General features: G+C 40.7%; 3 protein-coding genes and 1 long non-coding RNA gene across 4 annotated transcripts; 3 read left to right on the top strand and 1 right to left on the bottom strand.

Annotated features, from left to right (window-relative positions):
* The first annotated feature begins 8065 nt into the window (after nucleotides 1–8065).
* On the top strand, nucleotides 8066–9490 carry LOC101172536 (gamma-crystallin M2). The gene is made up of 3 exons (XM_004080385.3): nucleotides 8066–8176; nucleotides 8503–8745; nucleotides 9170–9490. Exons 1-3 carry the CDS (start codon nucleotides 8168–8170, stop codon nucleotides 9443–9445), a joined length of 528 nt encoding a protein of 175 aa, XP_004080433.1. The 5' UTR covers nucleotides 8066–8167; the 3' UTR covers nucleotides 9446–9490.
* Nucleotides 9491–9879: 389 nt separating this feature from the next.
* Nucleotides 9880–12079, top strand: LOC101172286 (gamma-crystallin M2-like). Its single transcript, XM_004080384.3, has 3 exons — nucleotides 9880–9975; nucleotides 11208–11450; nucleotides 11534–12079. The coding sequence occupies exons 1-3, from the start codon at nucleotides 9967–9969 to the stop codon at nucleotides 11807–11809; spliced, it is 528 nt and encodes a 175-aa protein (XP_004080432.1). The 5' UTR covers nucleotides 9880–9966; the 3' UTR covers nucleotides 11810–12079.
* A 1968-nt stretch (nucleotides 12080–14047) lies between these two features.
* On the bottom strand, nucleotides 14048–22205 carry LOC101169240 (delta-1-pyrroline-5-carboxylate synthase). The gene is made up of 15 exons (XM_023949809.1): nucleotides 22045–22205; nucleotides 21597–21701; nucleotides 21363–21515; nucleotides 20971–21061; nucleotides 20550–20674; nucleotides 19112–19256; nucleotides 18945–19018; nucleotides 18663–18762; nucleotides 18149–18369; nucleotides 17704–17841; nucleotides 17399–17594; nucleotides 17211–17332; nucleotides 16823–17009; nucleotides 15644–15739; nucleotides 14048–15549 (listed from the first exon to the last, which is right to left on the bottom strand). The coding sequence occupies exons 1-15, from the start codon at nucleotides 22186–22188 to the stop codon at nucleotides 15353–15355; spliced, it is 2094 nt and encodes a 697-aa protein (XP_023805577.1). The 5' UTR covers nucleotides 22189–22205; the 3' UTR covers nucleotides 14048–15352.
* On the top strand, nucleotides 21145–22158 carry LOC110017220. The gene is made up of 3 exons (XR_002292544.2): nucleotides 21145–21297; nucleotides 21444–21573; nucleotides 22071–22158. It is a non-coding gene; the product is annotated as an uncharacterized LOC110017220 (long non-coding RNA).
* Nucleotides 22206–22443: the final 238 nt, after the last annotated feature.

The raw sequence follows: 22443 nt of genomic DNA, 5'->3' as shown, positions 1-22443 counted from the left end.
GTTCAGATCGCGCCACTCTTGGATTTTCAAAATAATGCCTTGTACCCTGAAATCATCAATTATTGTTCACTGTGAAGACAAACGTCTGCACGACCTTCTGTCTCCCTGACTTTTTATTTTATTCAGGGAGCCTGACTGCTCTGCACGGGAAGGTCAAAGATCAGGATGGAGCTGGCAGAAATTCACTGTCTTGCTCAAAGGCACTTTTGCAGACCTGACGGATGCTTCATCCAGTAAGTTGCATATATTTTGCCCTAAAAACCCAAACAATTGATGTGATTCTGAAACACTGATTTTTTTTTTTAATAAAATGAACAATCCTTCTTAAATTGATGTATTTGAAGAGGAGTTTTAATTTTTTTTTCAAATCAAACACAGAAAACCTAAATTTGTGAAGTACCTAATAAAAGTTTCTTATCTGGAATTGTGCTTTTTCCACAGAAAAACTTGGGATGGAAGTCAAAGAGGAGAAGGGCGGAGGCCTGAGCTGTCATTTTCTCCTTTGCTTATCTCACTCTGGTGCTGAGGGATTTGAACTCACCTCTGCCCGTCACATAAAGCTGCCATAAGATTGCGCTAGGGCATTTGTAGAACTAATTTCAAAGCCGAACTTTTAGATGTTTTGAGTAGATTTCTGCAATCCTTTTTTCTGATCCGAGTCGAGCAGCTGCTGCTGAAAACGTTCAATCTCTTCTGTCAAACAAAGGTGAGTAGAGGAGGAACTCTGCCATTTGGAGTTCCTCTACACTGAAGGGAGGTTAGAATGAACATTAATAGGTACAGCTGGCTCTTTATATAACTCTTGCTGCACTGCCTTTTTTTGCTGTCCTGTTGAGAGGGTGTCTGAGCAGCGCACTATCAATAACAAGGAACAAAGCCTGAGAAAATATCAAGTCTTTTTCCTTAACTGCCTGCCTGCCTTTCACTGCCTTAAGATTAATCTAATTTAGTCTTTATTGAGAAATGGGTAAGAGCAGTTTTGTTTTATTTATGTATGTTTTTCTTTTTCTTTTTTTTTTTTCTCCTTTTCTGCTCTTTCCCTTTGTTGCTTCTCCACGGCTGCTTCTGACAAAAGACAGCCAGCCTGCCAAGCCTGGTGTTGCTCTGGGACGGACCTGTCAATCACTCCTGACGGCACCCTGACAACATGTACGTTAAAATTTCAAACAGGATTCAAAGCCGGCGCATGACAGCCGAGCCTTTGAAAGTGGCTGTAGCGCTCGGCGACAGCCAGAGGAGTAAGGATGGAAAACAAACTAGAAAACAACAGTGCAGAGGGAGAGGGAAAAAGGGAAAAAAACAGCAAAGTTAAAAGCAAAACAGTGAAGAATGTGGGTCTTGATGATAGAAACTGGCATTAGTTTCTCCCTTAGTGTATCACTGTTCTTTTTTAATTTGGTTGAAACTCCCCCGAATGGAGATTTGGGCCTTTAAGGGGCCGTGTTTTCTACAGTCCAGGGACAGCTGAGCCTCTCTGCTGCTCCTCTTGGGCTTCACTTAGATCTAGTAAGCATCTCCACTTCTTCAAAACTACAGCGCACAAATCTTATTAACACACTTGATATCATCTAACATATTTCTTAATGGTTGTTCAATTAACTCCCAGCAGAAATGGGATGCAGCAATAAAGTCTGTAGTTCCACACATCTTGATGAGGAACGGACACCTCATTTTAGCATCTAACTGTGCTTCTCTGAAAGGACAAAATCCTACAAGCAGCCATATGGAGCCCAATGTGTGAACATAAGCTTCAGGATGAATTTTGAAACAAACTCCAGTCGTAACAAGCCGGCACAGAACACCAGCACCTCTTCAGCGAGGCTAAATGAACCGCAGAATACAAAGACCCGGCTGTGCCAGACCCTATGGGAGAACTGCCATCTCTGCAGCCCTGCAGTTTGTGCACTGATCCTTCAGTCAGCATCCACATCTGCAGTTCAAAAACACACACTGGCTTGAAACTGCTACAAAGCTAACTGTTCATTGTCTGTCTGAGACTTTGTTTTGACCATGCTGTGTGCGTTGGTGTGTGTTTGGTTAAAGTTTGTTTGAAACTAGCGTTGAAAAAGCGGATCCGGGTGGGAAAAATGTGTGTCAGTTCTACAAAGAAGTGGACAAGCAGCATGTGCACTGGGACACGGGTCATGTCATCCTGTCGGAGGTGTATTTTTAGATGCTTCTATGCTTTGTTGCAACGTTGATAGGCATCGGTACAGACAAGAGACGTGGCACTGACATACTAAAAGCTGTGCCACATGAATGCATGCCATCATCTAACTCATGCCCACATATGTGAGTGTCCAGACTTCCTTTCAAAGGTATACCAACAAAAAAGCTGCTCAAAGACATGGCTGTCAGTAAAGAAGTGAAAAAATCCTGCAGATCTACAATGCTTTGGTTTCTAGTGCCCTCTAGCGGCTGGAAAAGGCCACCAAACCAACAAGCCATGAGCTGTCATGAATAAATGCAGCGGATAAATTTTTTTTTGAAATTTTATGATAATTACTTCAATAAATGTCTTTCAGTTTATAGATTTTCTCTGATGAATTACGTATTTTTCAAAGAACTAAAAAAACATCTAATAAATTAGGATTACAATGACTATGTGCTTTTACGAGAACTCAGTAAATCTGTGGAAGAAATAATTCTGAAAAACATTACAAAACATTAATGTCCAATCAACACAGCCATATTAATGCGTCATTAATATTATTAAATATTTTTGTTTTGATAAATAGATTCATAAAAGACATTTTAACAAAATCTTGATCTTCAGTATTTGTTTAAAAGAATGATTTTGTCTTTAGTCAAGAAGAATATAATTTACTGAAACCGATAAATACATTTTTATGTATGATTTTTCATATGATAACATTAACAGGAAAACATTTCAATTGCTGCAACATTTCTTCACTTTCAATCGAATTAAATAATTTTGTAAGCAAAAAAAATGTCTCTGGTTTTGGCATCCTTTGGAGCTTATAAATAATTTTCAAAAAATTGAATTTCTAATTTTTTAATCCTGTATGTTAGGCATTTAAATCTATATTTTAAATGTTATTTTGAGAAAAAAATGAATGAAACGTATACATTTCTGTGCTTTGAGTTCCTTTTTAACAACAAATCCCCAAAGTATAGTTGTGAAAGAGGGAGTTCAGACAACAAAACAGCTTTGATTTAAAAAAAAGCTTTTGTTTTGGAATTAGTTTTTCTTTTCTTTTGCCATTTTAAAAACAGAAATTTTTGTGAGTTGTTTCTTTATTTTCAGACAGCAACAATTTCAACTGGCAGTTGATAAAAGCATGAATTGAAATGTTTTGATGTTATTAAAAAGAAGTCAGAGGAATGTATGACTATTAAGACAAACTGTCCAAAAAATATAGTCGGGTAAAATTGACACATCAACCCAAAGCTAAAAAATACATCAGAATCATCCATGTGTAGATTTTTGACAGTTTAAATTTACAATAATTAAACAAGGGAGTCATATTTTTATCAATAATATGCATGCACTTTTTGTGCATTCATGATGGAGCCAGCAGAGGTGGGATTTGAGAGGCACCTCAAAGTACTGATTATCCTGAGTGTCTCTGCCCAATAACGTTACCTGCTGGGACAGCAGCACTGCTCCTCTAAATAAATTGCAAGTGGCCTTGGGCAATAAGAGGAACCTTGCTTTGATCTGTCTGACTGCCAACCAGGAAAATGTGCAGGCAGTCAATCAAACTCTTAAGGCTTTGCAACAATGGAGTCGACCCCAGTTTATTATTTATTTTTTAAACTGATGTGTTTCATTATCACAAGGTGTCTACTTGGTGGGGTGCAGTAGGGGGGCATGGGGAGGCGGACGGGGAGCTACATGATCAATAATTGATATGCGACGTGAAAAAGCTGATCTGCCGCCTCTCCGCTGGTGCACTTGTCACTAGCTGTTGTCAGAACACATTTGCTTTGATGACAAATTTGAAGAAGTGAACAACAGCATCACATCTTATTAGGAATTTTGTGAGCGGTGAAAGGCAGGGGCCCCTTCTCACCGGGGCTCTGTTTGTTCAGGGCGCTCTGGAGGAACGAGTACCAGGCGCTGGGGTGAGTTACAGCCTTGTAAGCAGAGAGATGAGAGGGGGGTTGAACTTTTTTGTCATGTGTCAGTAAACAGTGTGACTTGTTTGAAAGGTACCTGGATTACAGGGTGAAGAGTTGCTCTCTAAACCTTTAAAGCTTTGGGGTATGGGAGGCACGCCACGTCAAAACAGAATGTGGAGATGAGGAGTGAGAGCAGCTAAAAGCCTTCGCTCCCCCAGGTGTGCGTCTGCTGAGAGACGGAAGAGCTGTCCTGCTTTTTACAGAGTTTGGGTCATGTAGCATGGTGCAGCATCTGAAATAGATCCAGCTAAATAAAGACTTTATGGTGCTCAAATGTGAAGAAAATCCATGCTAATAACTTCAACCACAGTGAAAAAAACAACAACTTTCATTTAGATGTTTGGTATTTGGAAAAATGTATTCTGTAGAGGGCACCGTGAGTACAAAACAGGATAAAAACTGATGCAAACAAGTCTGCCGTTTTCTTGGTGCAAATAAAAAATAAAAAAGATTAGATGTACTTTAGTTAGAAATTTGATTCAAAGCACATTTTATTTAATTTCTACAAATTATACAATACAAGCGCAAATACTTTGACACCTATAAGTAAATAAATTCTCCTTTTACCGTAATTTTGTCAATTTTAACCTCTGACTTCTAATTTTTACATTTCAAAATTGTATTTTCATATTTGTATTCAGTATGTGCTACATAGAAAGATAATGTCATTAGCTATTTTCCCTAAAGTTTGGAAGTTTGCTTGCTTATTTATTTTAAATGTGGTGATTTAATTGGAAAAGTCTGGCTCCTGGTCAACTCTTCACAAAAAAAAAAGTATAGCACGCAGATTTAGCCAAAACTTTAAAACTTAAGATGGGAAAGGAAGAGTACAAGACAGAATCTTGGAGAAATAAAGAACAATTTAACATAATTGACAGCTGCATCCATATTCTCACCCCCACCCCTCATTTCCCTCTTTTCCATTTTTCTTCCAATACCATTTCCTCTTTAATTATCCCTAAAAAAAAAAAAAAGATGGAGCACATCAGACGCGTTGCGGTAAATCCTGGCCCTGGCACAGGCTCACAGTGGCTCCTGCATCTGGCGGTCCCGATAGAGCCGGGCGCGCTGGCATTGACAAGAGAGGAAGGATGCCTCGAGTTTTTCTGACAGAAAGAATGGAGAGGGTGATCTCTCAGCAAAGGAGAGGTCCCCATTCTACTCGTGGGAGTCGTTTTGGCAAGCACGTTCCCATCATGCCACATTTTTAGCACCAGATTAGCTGATTCTCAAGAGCAGAACTCACACAGACCCCTTGTTTACACCTCACCATAGCACAATGTCTTTGTCATGTCTGTTCAGTGAACATTGGAGGCGCCACAAGCTCAGTTCCTATCACTCCATAAAACATTTTAGGGGTGAGACAACAGCAGAATCAGAGCAAGCGTGGTCTGGATTTTTGAAAATGTGATTAATTCAGTTTTGAAAGAAGCATCTGTTGGACAGAAATGGGTTTTCTGAGAAAACTGCACATTTATTTTGCCATCAGGACTTTTCTTTTGTTTGCAGGATAGATGAGAAAGGTCGGGAGTTCACAGATGCCTGGCAAAGCTTCTCCTCTGTCTCTGGGGTGTGCATCAATCACTCAGTTCCCCCGAATGACAGTCATTCTGAGTGCTGAGTGTCGTCATCTCCCACGTGGTTACACACTTGGCACAATGAGATCCTCGGACACACAGGAGCAGAAAAGTCTCGCTCCTTTCCTTCTCTTCCGTCATTCTGAGATGAAGAGTGGAATGCTGTGTCGGGTCGCTTTCTTTCTTCTTGTCTGGGGGGAACTGAGGAAGCAGGCGAGGACCTCTGTGATGTCAGATTCTCTTCAGGGTGGGAAGGAGACTTTTGCAAAGCTAAACTGAGACACACAGAACCAGGACCTCGACTGCCAAAAGATTACAGTGATGGTGAATCATAACACCCAATCTGGATTAGAGATTAAAGTTCCACTCCAATCAACTTTTGATTGATTGTAAAAGTGTTCCTGGTGGTCTTTTAATTATGATTATGCCGTTTTAGCCAAAATCCAAAAAATCTGTGTCATTTTCTTTGGACGTAGTTTTTTCAGAGCAACAGGCGTTCATTAGAAATTCACCTCTGGGTGGCACTGTTGGCACAGAGCAAGCCTGCCCTTATTTCCCATCATCCCTTTGTTTACAGTCTCTCCCACTAGTTTACAGCCCATCACAACCCCAACCTAGCATCAGTGAAGCAACAAAAATGGTGAGCCATTTTGGAGCTATCCAGCCATACAGTTATGAGACAGATGATGGCTCAAACGTGGAAAATGAAGACGTACGTGGATCTATTTGTCTGCAAGTGGATGCATCAGAATGGAGCGGAGCACTGACTATATAGCACCTAGGTCACTGCTACAGGCTTTTTCTAAAGGCATTTTTTTTTTCACAGTAATTAGTATAAAGAAATACTTACTAGTGCAGTTTTAATCTTTTTTTTTTCTTTTTGCTAAAATGTCCTTAAGATATGAGGAAATGCTACAAAAACATGTTTAAAACACCAAAAACACAATTTTTATACAAGTGGGTCTTTAAACAGCAGTAGCATTCAAGCTGAAAAGCGGAGCTTAACGACAAAAAAGCCGCCTTGCCGTTGTACCCAAGTCTCCTTCCTGAAACAAGTGTTTGACAGAGTAGAAATCCCTGTCATTCTGCTGCCTCTTTTCCACTTTCAAAGACTTCGCATTCAATAAAAATGATGAAAGAATCGTTTATCTCTGGGCGTGAGGGAGATGTAAACAGTTGTTTCTTATATATTCTGATTAAACCTTTCCTCCAAAAAGTAAATATTTGCTCCAGAAACTCACAAAACAAAACAACATCCCATCTGATGGTCGACTGCAATTAGGCTGCATGGTGTGATGAAAGGATATCAATGGTCTATTTATGTCATAGAAAAAGAGCAGAGCTTCAAACATGAAACCTACTGGAGCCTGTGAGAGTTTCAAGTCGATCGATGATCAAAGCAGCCAAAAGCCTATCAACACAGTTTCTTAACACCCAATGTGACGTATAGACTTGGATATCCACCATTGGAGCTGTGTTTTTACTCAGGAACACAATGGCTATTGTGTTTTTTTGAAAACCGTTCTTTTACATAGATGAAGCTGCAAAAAGCAGACAAAGTGGAGAGAGGGCAAAGGCTCTTTATCCTGATGAAAGGCTAAAGGATAGGACTGACCTTTCTGGCATCAGCTGGGCTTTGGGAGCACAATACGTGGCTACAACTCATTCTGGCCTTTTTCTTTTCTGCTCTGGGCTACGCTCACAAGCCAAAGACTCAATTTCAAACATCTCTTCCTTTTATACAATGATGATGCCCCAAACCTCTGCTTTTATGTCATTCAGGCCTGAGCGCACACACCTCACAGTTCTGTCTGTACATCTGCAAACAGACCAGTCCCGTCTGGCAGCGCAGTACAACTGCGGGCGATGGAAGCAGAAACAGACACAAATCAGGGCAGATCACATCAACACAAAAACCCCGCTCGGTCCACAGTTCAAGCTCCTCAGACAGGAAATGAACAGCAGTTCAGCTGCGGTCTGTTCCACATCAATACCCTGCCACTCAAAACCCATTCAAACAGCTCGACAACTGTGTTACTTTTTGCTTTTTCAATGGTGACCTGGTTAAGTACTAGTTCAGAACAAGGCCTCCCAAAACTGACACACTTCATATGCATTGTTGCTGGGGGGGCCACATACCTAAAAGGGCCTTTTGTTTAACATTTCAAAAGCTGCATCACAAGGTCAAAGCACAACAAGGGTCAGAATGGCACTTTGGTGCTGTAATTTTTAGGGGGGGGTTGCTGATTCTATAGGTAAACTCTAGCAGAAAGGAGATAAGTTGCCCCTGAGCTGGCAGACAAAGAGAACAGTAGTAGGCTTCTGAAAAGGTAAAGAGTAGTAGTTCCTGACGTGTCAGAGGCCTCACCGGCAGCAGATGAGTATAAAAGGACGTGTAGGTGTATGTGGGGCTATGATGCGGGAAAGTTCACAGGCCTGCAGCCATGGGAAAGGTACGAGCTCACACGCACTGAGGATTTAGCTTTAGCCAGGGGGGTAGAATAGGAAAAGGCTGTAGTTTGAGAGATGCATCATGTATCAGAGCAAAGGGGGAAACACAGGGGGCCAGAGGGGGGAAAAAAAACGTTATTTTAAAAGAATTTAGAGACCAACTTTTAGCTTTTACCAGTATCTCAATAACCCAAAGAGGGTTTTTTTAAACTCAAGGATGACTGAGTTTGTTCAAGGGGGAGCAGTGTCCCCTACAGTCTGTTTATAAATATGACAATCTGTTCAAATTGATCCTCATTTCTCTGCTTTTCTTTTTGTCACTTTGAAGATTGTCTTCTACGAGGGCCGCAACTTCCAGGGCCGCCACTGGGAGTGCAGCAGTGACTGCATGGACACTTTCAGGCACTTCAACTACTGCAACTCCATCCGGGTCAGTGGCGGTCACTGGGTGGCCTACCAGAGGCCCAACTACATGGGGTATCAGTACATTCTGGGGCCCGGCGAGTACCCCGACTACCACAGCTGGATGGGTTTCAACAACTGCATCCGCTCCTGCCAGATGTTCCCTCCTGTAAGTCAATCAAACGGAGATGGGATGGGCCGTGGCGTCTCACACCTCCAATCACCTTGAACATCAAAAGCCCCTTTAAAAATGGGTGTCAATCACAAGGTTTTTGATGTCCTTTACAGATCTCATACAGGTCAGAACATAAAAGTCTCTGCTGCTAAGTCCACAAGGAAACCCAGTCAAAATTTTTAAAAGCATGTAATGCCTCCCAGAAGACCTGCTGCCCACTCTAATTCTGTTGAGCGCTCTGAGTGTTTCTGGCAGCATAGAAGGGGGAAAAAAATCCACCATTCTCCTTAGACTTCCTACGTATTCACACTTACAGCCACCAGGCTCTGTGCTTGCATGAATTAAAACCCGTTATAGAAAAATGATCTGTTACCTCCTGCAGAAGAGTAATTATAAGGATTTTATTTTCCTTTTCCAGTATAGAGGATCCTACAAGATGAGGATTTTCAACAGGCCCGACATGATGGGGCAAATGATGGAGTTCTCAGACGACTGCCCCAACGTGTACGAGCGCTTCCGCTACCGTGACATCTACTCCTGCAACGTCATGGAGGGCTTCTGGATCTTCTACGAGCACCCCAACTACAGGGGCCGCCAGTACTTCATGAGGCCCGGAGAGTACAGGAGCTGTGGTGACTGGGGCTGCCACAACCCCATGGTGGGCTCCTTCAGAAGGATGAGGACTCACATGTAAAATCATCTGAACTTAACTGTGCATTAAACATGTTTTGAAAAAATATTTATTGCCTCGGTGAGCTTTTTTCGAGTAAATTTGCGGTGGTAGAATTCTGAGGTGCAGGATCTTTCTCAGCAGAGAAAACTTTAGTTCAAACCATGATGCCCTGCTGCTACCTAATAACCTATGTCACCATTAAACCACTACTGAAAAAGTCTCTTTCTTTACTGTTTTTCTTCACACAGCTTGTCTGTGTTGCTGGCATTCGGGCCAATAAAGGCAGATGTTGCAACTCTTGTTGGAGGCCTCAGAAAAAAATGCAGTTGTACAGTATTTTCTATAGATAGACAGAGCTTTGACAAAGACAAAGCGACTGCTGGAGATCACCAGTCCAGCAGCGTGCTGCAGTTTACAATGTCCACTGTGCTGACATGACAAAGCTTTGTTCCTGGCTCACAAAAGCCTGATCCTAGCAAGGTCTATAAAGAGGTCCAGCACAAACCCAGCCCCTGGTCCGCTCTGAACTTAACACAATCACAATGGGCAAGGTAAGAACTGGATTTAAAAAGCATTTCAGATTTTGTGTGTAAAATTAAAGTGGCAGATTTTATTGGCAGAAATGGACAAACTTTTCCACATGACATGCAAAAAGATTAAGTGGGAGAGTTTGCTAAAGATTAACAAAGTTAAAAGGCATAAATCAAGTTATTGATAGGTTTAACATTTCAGTTGGTGAAATCTATTAAATTTTTACTCAAAAAAATACAAGACCAATTAAACCAGTTGAATTGCTTTTCTGTTTGGTTTTAATTAAAGAATTCCCAATTATGCAAATTAAAGCTCCTTTATTGGATTATTTCATGTGTTTCAATAACACACAAAACTAGATTTAAGAATTGAAATTTATAAACAAAATAACATATCACTCAATAATATCTAAGTGTAAATACATGAAATTGCATCACGAACTTGTGAATGAAATTTGAACCAATTTCGATAAGGGTGTAATGATTAATCAAGTTAATTGATTTATATTCCTACTGTCCAACCAAATTGATCTTTCTGAGCCTAGTGGTTAATCAAATTAACCTTTACCAAATCGTTTCAAAATAGAATAAATTGATTATGTTGAGACTGGAATATACCATTTTCATTAAGGTATGGCAGGTTTATTTTACCATAACATAAAAACAACCAAGTGTCAGCACAGCAGACAACATACATGGGATGCAACAAAAAATGATCAAGCCATCATGACAGTCCAATATGTGGACACACTTTGAATTTAGCAAAGACATGTGACCATACAGTGTGGGAGAATGTACTAATGATTGTATTACTTTGGTTTGAAAAACAACAGTTGGCTTTAAGAAACCAAAGTGTGAATGCATTTGCCATAATTTCTTGCTCACTTGTTTGTTTGTACGCATTTAACTTGATTATCTTGCAAGATAATCTTGTTCAGTACCCAGATATTTATCTCTGAGTCACACTGGTTGAAGTTTTGACCAAAGATGTCCAGGATCCATTTTAGGTCAGTAAATAAGATTGTTCGAGATGAATCAATATGAATTGGTTCGTCAACCACAAGTTATGATATGAATCAAATTGTTGTTTAAATGAATCGTTACACTCCTAAATTCTGATCTAATGCTTAATTTTGTTGTGTTCGGGTTAATACATACTGCAATGGCGTGACTAATCTTTTTTACACTTTTTTCTTTGTGTAAAGTTTAGTTTTGTGGTAAGGCAATAATATTTAACTGTCTGTTATGTGCAGATTGTCTTTTATGAAGACAGGAACTTCCAGGGTCGCCACTATGAGTGCAGCAGCGACTCCCCTGAGATGCAGAATTTCTTTGGCCGCTGTAACTCCATAAGAGTTGAGAGTGGTTGCTGGGTGGCCTACGAGAAGCCGAACTATTCTGGATATCAGTACATGCTGCACAAGGGGGATTATCCAGGCTTCCAGCACTGGGCAGGCTTTAATGACTGCATCCGCTCCTGCCGTATGATCCCACCTGTGAGCTGCAAATCCCACTTTCTCCATAATTGTTTGACATGTTCAAGGGTACTTTTCTGTTAATCCAAATGTTTCTCCCTCAGTACACTGGGAACTACAGGATGAAGATTTTTGAGCGGTCCGACTTTGGAGGCCAAAACCTGGAGCTGGTGGAGGACTGCCCAAATCTGCACGAGCGTTTCCACACCCGTGACATCTCCTCTGCCAATGTCATGGAGGGCTACTGGATGCTGCACGAACACCCCAACTACAGGGGGCGGCAGTACTTCTTGCGCCCAGGAGAGTATAGGAGGCACAGCGAGTGGGGGAGCACCAGCCCCACCTTCGGCTCCCTGAGACGTGTCACTGAGAGCAAGTGATCAACAGCTGCTTTCTAGCCTTTCTGAGCACCTCTGTTTGGATCTCCACCCTTCTGTTTCTTTTAGAGCTCCAGTGTGGTCTCAGAAGTTTTGTTTGTGATGATTGTTCCACATTCAGGGCTTGCTGCTTTGCATTGATGGTTCCACTTCGGTGCTCAGGCAATGCTCCGAATGAATAGTGATGGTCTTTTTGCTTTGCCTTCTCCAAAGCAGGTCCCCAACCTTCTGTGCCACTTGAATCACAATAAAGGAAAAGTGGATAAAAGTCAACGATGGTGAGGCTTTGTTAATTTCCTCCTGACTACTACAGCTGTCACTATCAAAAGATCAGGGCTTGTCATGAAGCTCTTCTCTCTTTTATGATTAATGAACTTTAGTTTCATTGTAGTTATATTGTAATCACTGAGGTCCTAGGAAGACAAAAAATAAGCACTTTGCTGCTTTTTCCCCTCCATATAGTCATACACAAAGAAAATTATCAAGGCTACAGAAGCTTTTTCTTTGAAGCTCACTATTAAAGACAGAAAAAAAGAATTTGTGAGGATGGGCATGTTGGAGTCTTTATGAGATCACATGGTAGAGAGTGAGCGCTTTGGGTCCATGAAAGATGCCCATATTAGATCCACATCATAAGGCCAGTGCCAGCTCAAAGAGCTGGAGTCAAAGTGGCCTGGTATTAGCCCCGAGCATCAAGCTCTCTCAGAACAAAAAAACAAAACCCAGTCCACGTCCCTGCTCATGCATTTTTCATCGGCCCAAGATACTCAGCTCTTTCAGAAATAAATATCAATTATTGAAATTGTTAATTAGACACGGAGTAATTGGTGAAGATACATATGAATAAATAACATGGACAATAAATTATTGATTTAAAAAAATTTGAAGCCCAGCGGGGATCTTATTTGAGCGTCTTAAGATCAAGCAAAACAAGAAATATGAGTTTTGGCCTTGAGTAATGTCCAATTAGAGGATTGTCGGCTTTGCTGTAAGAGTCCAGTGATTTGCCCTCATCATCTTTTTATTATATCTGTAGACAACAATGCCCAGTGGACAGTACAACATGAACAGTGTGCCGCATGGGACTGGAAGAGCTAGAATCTGGAGGCACTGAAAGAGAAAGGATGAAAGAGTGGTTTGAGAAATAACTGAAAGTTACTTTAAAGTTACTTTAGCAGATGCAGTACTGAACTCAGGAAGGAAGAACTACTGACACTAGCAGGACAAAAAGCAAAACCTAGGTTCACAAGCTACATGTGAGTAGAATTACTCCACTAACTGCCTTGTTTTGTTGTTTAAACCACAATTTCTCGACAAGTTTACTACCTGAAATATTGCTAAAATACACCCATAGAGGGCCCATCCAGCAGGGATGATGCAATATTAAGAAATATTGTATATAGTGCAACATTTGCCTTAACCTAACTTAGTGATATTAGTTTCTGTTTGTGAGATCAATTTTGATGCAAAATTTACATTTATAAGGATGGATTTCATTCAGTAGATGTTTCCCCTCACAACAAAAGCTCTACTCAGAGTCCTGTGAAGCTAAAAACTTCTATCAGTGTACACACACACACACACACACATCAAATGCAGCTGTAATCACAGTGATGCTCAAGATTAGTGGAAAATATATCTCTATAAAGCGCTAGAGGAAGCACTCAGTGTCCCCGGATTTGTGTTTCTCTACCTCGTGTCATTCTATTTTCAATCATTTCGTACATTCAAAGCACAAAAGAGTGGGATCCCGGCTTTTTTCTCTCCCTCCTTCTTCATCTCTGAACCCTTTGGACTTATGATGGGAGGCTGATTGAAGGGTAAGTAGTGCATTTTGGAGAATGAATTCTTCAGATGATCGAAAAGAAAGAAAAAAGGGGGTAAAAAAAAAACAGAAACGCAGAACAGAAGTCTGTGATTTCATTACCAGTCTCAGTCTTTCCCTTCGCTCTTTTTATTTCTGATGGCTGGATAATTAAACCTCTATAGTATTGTCTTCCATCTTCCTCGCCCCACTTCCAGCAATGCAAATGTCCCTGTGGGCAAATTTTAAGAAGCCTGCTTTTAGACATCTGTTTTTCAAATCAGTAAGGCTTCTTTTCTCCCCTCCCTCACTTTAATTTGTGTTCTTTGTGGAAGTAGAAAGACTCGTGCGAGGACAAGAACGAAAAAAGAAAAGCCTCAAATATTTCAGCAGCTGGAAGTAAAATAAATCAAAGACAGAAGGAGGATATCCAAGTATTCTTTTTAAACTTGGTTTAATTTCAAACCAATACACCTTTTAATGAACCTAAACCAGCGCTAAGGTGCACACTGGGAGTCTTCACAAAGCAGCTCAGAGGCTGGAATGTTGCAGAGCTTCATTTAAAAGAAGTCTCATTCCCTCCTCAAGCTTAAAGGAGGAAACTTGTCAATTACTATTCCTGTTCTGACAGAGGCTTTGTGCGCCACAAGGAACAAGCAGAAAAGTAACAAAGCACTGTCAAATGAGCGCAACGCGCAACGCGCAACAATAATCAACCGAATTACGGTTTCAGCACAAAAAACAGTAGGTGTGTGGGAGTGGTACTAACTCAGATTTCTTTATCCTAATTCAACTCTTTAAGTAGGAAATATGTGCACAGGAGTTAAAATTTGCTTCTAAAATTAAATGAAAACGTAAAAACATTTTGATTTTGCACTCTTTTCTGCATAATGAACGATAAATAAATAAAAAAACAAAGAACAACGCGATGTACCACGTCAATAAGTCAGTTTTTAAAATATGTTGCACATTTCTAGTACTTCACATTTGCTTTTTCAGCAATTTATTTTATTCACTTTAAATGCATTTAACTTCTGCATCTTTTAAACTCCTCCCACACGAGATAAATACTCATTTACAATACAAATGGGATCAAGTACAATTCAAACCATCTGTAAACCTTTAATCCTTGACTAACGGATAAAAAAAAGAAGTGCTAAAACTCTAGGAACTCTTCCACGAGAAAACATTTGCTCTGAAATGTTTTCTACAAACAGTAACGGAAAGTTGATATCCCCTTTATGCCGAATGTCACTAAAAAACAATTTAACCCATTGATGCCCACAGTTGCAAATATTCATCAACCCTGTCAGCTCCAGAATTGCCTTAATTTAACATCTACTTGAAAGATAAAGTCAAAGTCCCTTTAGTTGTCATCCACTTGGATGTGTGAAATTTGACCCATCACCTGGGGGAGCATTGAATTGCAATCTGACCTCTTAATGCTGAGTCTCAAGCACGGAGGCATTGGGTTCCATTCTTAAAGTCTTTTGGTATGACTCGACAGTAGGTATTAACTAATAACCTTCCGGTCTCAGGGTGGACACTGTACACAAGGCCACTAAGCAAAAACACAAGGGATTTTTTTTCATGGCTGTAAATAAATACAGGTGTCAAGTGGTTTATCCAGGACTGCAGCAGAAAAATAGCATCACCTTGAAGGGAAAAAAAAGAAAAATATTCTTTTTTAGTTAATTGGAAATGCATTCAGGCATGAAGGGGATGTCATCAAAGCATCTTGTTTAGCTGCTGTCCCTCTGCAAGATCTCTTTCTGTTCCAAAGGTAGGTTTTCATGGAGGTATGTTTGGGTGCCTTGTTCAGAGAAGTCAGCGACCGTGTGGCCATCCCCTCTAAGAACCCACTTTGTTGTGAGGAGCCCCTCAATGCCCACAGGACCCCTGGCGTGGATGCGAGCTGTGCTAATGCCCACCTCTGCCCCTGAAGTGACAAAGACAGATGGCCGGTAAATACACTACAATGCAATGGATAGACCGTACACTTTCAAAGGGAAAAATGAATGGAGAACACCAACCAAGACCAAACCGGTAGCCATCGGCAAAACGTGAACTGGCATTCCAGAAAACGCAGGCACTGTCCAGCTGCTGCAAGAACTGCTCAGCCGTCTTTGCTGCAAGACCAGAACTATTGTCAACCGGGACAGCATAACATCAACCAAATAATTATAAAAGGCACAGCTCAAGTTTACAAGAATTCACATCAGCTGTGACACACAAACGCCTGTGCTGTTGTGTGTTTTTGTACATATTTTGAGCTCTTAAATAAAAAAAAATTGCATAATAAAAGTGACATAACAGGTATTATCGAAAGAAAATAACAAATTTTAATTTAAAAAACAAATAAATACACATCTCTTGCTGGCCATCAGTCTATATGCCAGTACATATCCTAGTTTTACAGCACAATTTTACAGAATTTCTCATTAAATCACAAACATTTAGCATATTTTATCTGTGCATCCTTGTCCTTTATTTACCAGCAGTGAGGTGCTTTAACTAACTGAGATAAAGCTTCTTCCCACTAGATGGCAGTAACTCAGCCCCATTAATGGAAAGGTGATTTATTGATGCAACTTTAACTTCTGTTAGAAAACTGACTTGTTATATATGCATAGCAAAAATCAAAGTACACAAATTTTAAAATATTTATGCCTTGTCTCCTCATAGTGTTTTTGCGTCCATATAATGTTTTTTAAAACAAAATTATTCATCAAGACAGACAACTAATTTAATTTTTCTTAAATATTTGATCCATTTTATGCCCAAACTGACCAATTCAGTCTTTAAATGACATTTTTCACTTGCACAAGCACATTTTTGTAAGCCCAGGTGCACTTCAGGGACGCACAGATCCGTTTTCTAACTCACAATGAGTTGCCAAGATGCAGAGTGATGGCTCACTTCAAACACAGAAGTATGTTTGAGCAGGAGTCAAAGTTTTGACAGGCACAAGTCTCTTGAACTGATAATCTTCTGCTTTGCATTTTAAATGGCCTTTTTCCACTACAGTGGATAAGCATGCAGGACTTCTGACAACAAAGTGTTGCAGCTTGTAACTCGCTGCTGCAGAAGGTGAGGCGGGGAGGGGCACACCGTTTTATCAGAGTTTGATGGACAACCTAATCGACGATGACTGAGGAAATGCAGCTTTACTGAAACTAAGTTAAAAATGGGCAGAGGTGTAAGCTACCTACCGTTTTCTGTGATGATAACGTCTGTGTGGGAGCTGCCATATTTGTGAATATGTTCTACAGCCTCCTGCATGCTGTCAACCACCTCCACGCAGCACTCCAGGTCGTTGTATTCGGTCCGCAGAGATTTGGCCTCTGATGGACTGAACGTCAGGTATGAAGCGAATCGTGGGCCTGCATGAATCCTCACCTTGGAGCCCCACAGAAAAAGATAATCCATTTACTTTCCAAGAAAAACCATAAAAATAAAGTACAACTACAATCCATTAGCTGGACTTGAAAAAAAAGCTTTGGGTGCATTTACATCTGCAGCTTATGAAAAGCTGCTGCACAAATCATAACCCCTCTTTAAAGCGATAATGACACCATTTTGAAATGTTTTAAGCTTTACCCGTTCAGTACGAAGCATATCGATGATCTGGTCAAACAGTGGGGTCCTGAGGATGTCTCTGTGGATCAGCAGAGTTTCCATTGCGTTGCACGCAGCTGGATATTCACACTTCGAGTCTCTCACTGAAAAAGTCACATGCAGATCACATGCAGGTACATTCACAGATACCCCAGTAAACTGTTACTGACCGATTCCTATAACTTTATCGGCACTGGCATCAGCATCAACGTAGACGTGGCAGACACCCTCGCTGTGACCGAGCACCGGGATGCCCTTGGCCGCCTTCTTGATGTCCTGCACCAGCTGGAACGACCCTCTGGGGATAATCAGGTCAATCATTTTGTCCAGCCGGCACAGCCCCTCCACCTCCTCACGAGTGCTCACCTTGAAGGGAAACATCAAAGTAACAGTTCAGTTTTTTCAACACCAAAAAAAATGTAGAACAGATTGAATGAAAGGGGCATTTTTTTCCTGTGAGACCTCCTGCTTTTACCATCTGCACAGCCTCTCTTAGTCCATGCATAGAGAGAGCTTCCTGAGTGAGCTGGAGCAACACATGGTTGGTGTTAGCTGCCTCTTTGCCACCTTTCAGTAGTAGAGCATTGCCACTGGCTATTGCCAGGGCTGACACCTAGATAAAGATAAAAACAAGGAGGTTAAGTAAGTTAAGAACTGGCAGGATGTACAGAGATAAGAAAATCTGAGAAATCTGCTTTTTCTATATAATTAACATGTTATGTTTTCCAAGCATAATAAATGTGATTGCTGCAGAAACAAGTGCATGGGATTTTTACATTTATTGTTTTGAGTTCTGTCGACTAGATTCCATGTCTTCTTCTAAAATATATGGTAAATATCCCATTATTTTACATTTAATTACAACGTATCTTTTGTGTTTTTTTAATTAATGAGAGTTTGCCTTTTTGTAAACTTCGTACCTGTGGTAAGCAGTCAGGCCGGGCTTCAAAAATGACCAGAACAACTCCGATAGGTACAGTGATCTGCTCCAGCTCCAGGTTATGAGCCACCCTTGTCCGGCGCAGCACACGACCCGCACTGTTCTGGGCTGACGTGGCTATTTGGCGAAGGCCTATGGATAAACTGTTGATTTTGGCCACTGACAGACTCAGTCGCTTTAGCATGGCAGAAGGCAAACGACCTAAAAAGCAAACAAACAATGGGTAATGTAAAAACTGAACTTTGATGAAAGCATTTACTTTTTTAAGAAAGTGAAGGTCGCCATCTGTCGGTGAGATTTAGAATACACTCAAAAGGTGAGATTTTGACATGAGCTAATAAGCACGACAAAACATTTATTTAAAAAAAGTTTAATAAATAAAACAATAAATTAACATATTATTTTTTAATTATATAAATACATTCACACAACAAGTGACTATATGTATATTTATATAATATCTATACATAATCATAAAATGTGCACCATTTCACCTGAACTGCTTGCAACCTCCAAATCCAGTTTGTTAGCTGCCAGTATTTCCTCTGTCTTTTCAGTCAACAGGTCTGCTAGACGACAGATGATCTCACTTCTCTGGGAACACAGAGCCAACACCAGACAAGCTCAGCACACATTTGTCAACAGAAGATTACTGTTTCTGCATAACAGTCAAAGAAAACTTCACAGAAAATATTTCAAATCCTGAATGCTTTCATTTTAAATGCTTAAACTACACCCATAAAAAAACAATAAGAAAAATACTTGAATCTACTGACCTTCTCTGCCTGCAGAGATGCCAGTATTCTCCCAGAGCTTCGCGCCATTTCTGTCTGCTCCTCTACTGAAGGCCCTGTGCTTAAAAAAAAAAGTTTACATTTCTCAAAAGACATAACAGCTTCAACATCTTTTCAGCTCAATGTATGAAGAAAAGAGCAAAACTTGCCAGCAGGTTTAGTTTCAGAGAAGAAGGTTCCCACTTTCTTGCCCTCCACGATGTCGGTGATGACGTGACCTGTTACTTTTGGGTTAGTACCGTTGGCTATGACCACTGAGGTGCCACCCTGTAAGGCCCAGAGAGCAGCCTTGACCTGCAGACAAGAAGGTTTGAAACTCACACCAGTCAGATTTGAACACTTAGCGGTTATCTTTGCAACATAAAGACTGAAATCCAAAAGTCAAATCAATGCAAACACATAAAAAAACATTAAAGTTTGCACATCTTTATTAACATTCAGCTCATTTCCTGTCTCACCTCTTTATTATCATTAATGCAATTTATTCTGAACTGAAGTTATTTATAACTTTAAATTTTATCAACAAATCTCCACATCAGAACTTTGGAATGTGAAAATTACAGATTTTGGTTGCTCAAGATTGGTCTTTAAAGGCCCGTACACACCGGGACGAATATTCGCCAGGCGTTATTCGCCAGCGTTTTTCGTCACGTTTTTTGTGTTCACACCCAGGCGATTTTCGCTGACGATGAGTGGAGTGAACATGCAATTTCATTCCCTGACATTAGATGGCGCTTAATGTAAAACAGAAATACTCCTGTACACAAGGTGGCGCTGCGCAACTTTACGCTTCTTAAAGTCGCTTTTCACTCAGAAGAAGAGAGCAAGTATTTACGCGCTTGTCAGAATCAAACAAAGAAAACATGAATATTTCAAGCACCAGTTGCTCCAACTGGTGCTTGATTCGGGGATATTTTAGAATGTCCGTCATTATTGCTTCGCGGCAGTGTAGACGCTACTTGGCGTATATCTTCTTCGCTGGTATGTGTGCTCAGCAAGGCAGTTTTGTGTTTGAGCGCCCCCAAGTTGTGTTTTACTGTAACTTCAGAAGCTCCAGACACGTGAGCAAAAGCGCCGTTCTCATTGGTCGAGTAGATTTCGACGCGACGCGTCGAAAAAAAAAAACGAACCCGAGGCGTTTTTTTTTTTCGACGCTTTAACGCCTGGCGTTTTTTCGCGTCGGTGTGCACACTCTCGTTGGTGCCCTTTGTTTAGTCACGAGGCGTTAAACGTCGGCGAAAATCGCCGGCGAAATTCGTCCCGGTGTGAACAGGCCTTAAGTATTTAAAATGAAGAAAAAAACATAATTCAATGTTTTCTTAAAAATCCACTCTGATGAAAATTGTGTTTTTGGTGTTTTTAACATGTTCTTGTGCCATTCTCTGATAATGGTGGACTAGAAAAATTAATCTTAAAATTGCCTTTTCTAAGTATTTCTATATTTCTGTCTTGCTCTTTGAAAACTGCATAATCAGAAATAAATAAAAAACACTGGGGGTGCTTTTACTATAGATCAAAAGATGATCTTCTGCACCAAATCCATAGTAAGTATTTGTATTTATGGATGGCAGACAGTTTAAAGCAAACCTTGGCCTCCATGCCTCCAAGCCCAACTCTGGACTTTGTGCCAAAAGTGATGGAGTGCTGGTCTCCAGGGTAGAAGATGTCTATGAGTTTGGCATCATCAGTTCCAGGTGGGCTGTTGTACAAGCCTAAAACAGGGTTAGGGTTAGGGTTAAACTCATTCTTTAAATAATCTTTGGTTGAAAAATGCACAGAGCAAGAAAAAAAAGGGATTTTCTGGTTTTCTGGTTAAAAAACAATTAATTATTTAACAGTGCTTCCATCAGCATGAATTAAAAAGAAGAAATGAGGTTCTGTGTTTTTCTTTGCTGCACAAATATCAGATGAACTTTTGAGTGTGATGATTTTACCCAGAGAGAGGCACAGACAGATGGTGTTGTTAGCTAATGGCTAGCCCAGGCTGTCACTGTGTTCACACTTTTACCTTCCACATCAGAGAGCGCGATGAGCAGGTCAGCCTTCATCTCCACAGCCAGACGTGCAGCCAGGCTATCGTTGTCCTTAATGCTTATCACCTGCAGAACCAGGAAATTGTTGATGTTGTGAAATAAAAGAAATGAACATCTGCCATCTATTTTTCTAAACTCCTGGAATCAAGGTCAGGAAGACAAATACATTTTTTATTTGTACCTGCTACTAAACTACACAAAATGTAAAAAATCAGTTGAGTAATTCCATGTTTTTATGCACATACCACTGATGGGAGGACTAAAAGGGTGCAGCAGAATGGCAGACGTGATTCAGAATATATGTGAGTAAAACAAACACATGACATTTACGCTGTGTTGCCCCGATTCTGTCTGTTCCCACATTTACCCCGTGCAGGTCGCTATTGGGTTCTGGCGGGGGCACCACAGCATCATTGGTATTGATGATGGGCACTATGTTCATGCGCAGTAGCTCCTGGAGCGTGCTGTGGAGGTTCTGCCGCTTTTCGTCATCGTGGAAATCCAGATTTGTCACCAGAACCTGGCAGCAAAGAGGAAAGCGAAGAACGCCACGAGAGCTGTGAGAGGAAAAAGCAGACGTACGTGATCTTGTGAAGCATACCTGTGCTGTGCATGTGCTGTACTGAGAGAACATGGCCTCGTAGAGGGCCATTAGACCGCTCTGTCCGGCTGCGGCACAGGCTCGGGCCTCCAGCGCCGGCAGAGACTGCAACATTCAGATTGATCAGATCCCACCAGTCACTATTTGATCAAACTATTCTACCAGCAACAGTGTACACAAACAGAAAACAAAATAATATGGAAACCATGTTTGTTAAACTGCAATACATCCCTAAAAAAACTGGTTATTTTGCTTGACATACAGCTGTTATTACTGAATGTATCTTAAAAGCCATATTGAAAATACGATAGTCTTTTTAGGAAATGAACAGAAATAATACATGCAAATAATATTTATCTAAAAAAAAGGGCATTTTTTTTAATAAAGTATTTTCTGCTTTGATTAATATTATGTGTAGTTTTTAATGGATTTATTTTATTTCTCAGACCATATCTTTGGGCTGATTGTGTCCAGATTGCAGCGCCTGTCGAACACTTTGGGACAGCAGGATCTCATGTCTCAATCGTTGCTTTCCAAAGGCCACGGCTCCACTGGTGACAATCATCATCTCCCTGCCATGATTCTGCAGCATAGCCACCTAGACAAGAACACGGGAACATTGAATTGGTGCAAACGTCGGGTTCACATGTCAGTACTGATCTTGCTGAACTGTATTAGTTTTTTCATTTCGGATTTAGGACATATTCCTAAAATCTCACCTGCTCCACGATAGAAGCTAGCCTTCCCAGAGCCAAACCACACTCATCTCCGCGGGTCACCACTGCACTGCCGAGCTTAACTACAATCCTTTTGGCTTGGCGAAGTGCACAGCGATGTCCAAAGGAGC

This window comes from Oryzias latipes, chromosome 19, assembly GCF_002234675.1.
Source record: "Oryzias latipes chromosome 19, ASM223467v1".
Taxonomy (NCBI): domain Eukaryota; kingdom Metazoa; phylum Chordata; class Actinopteri; order Beloniformes; family Adrianichthyidae; genus Oryzias; species Oryzias latipes.
The sequence above is the reverse complement of the archived record's forward strand: the minus strand, read 5'-3'. Positions and strand labels throughout refer to the sequence as shown.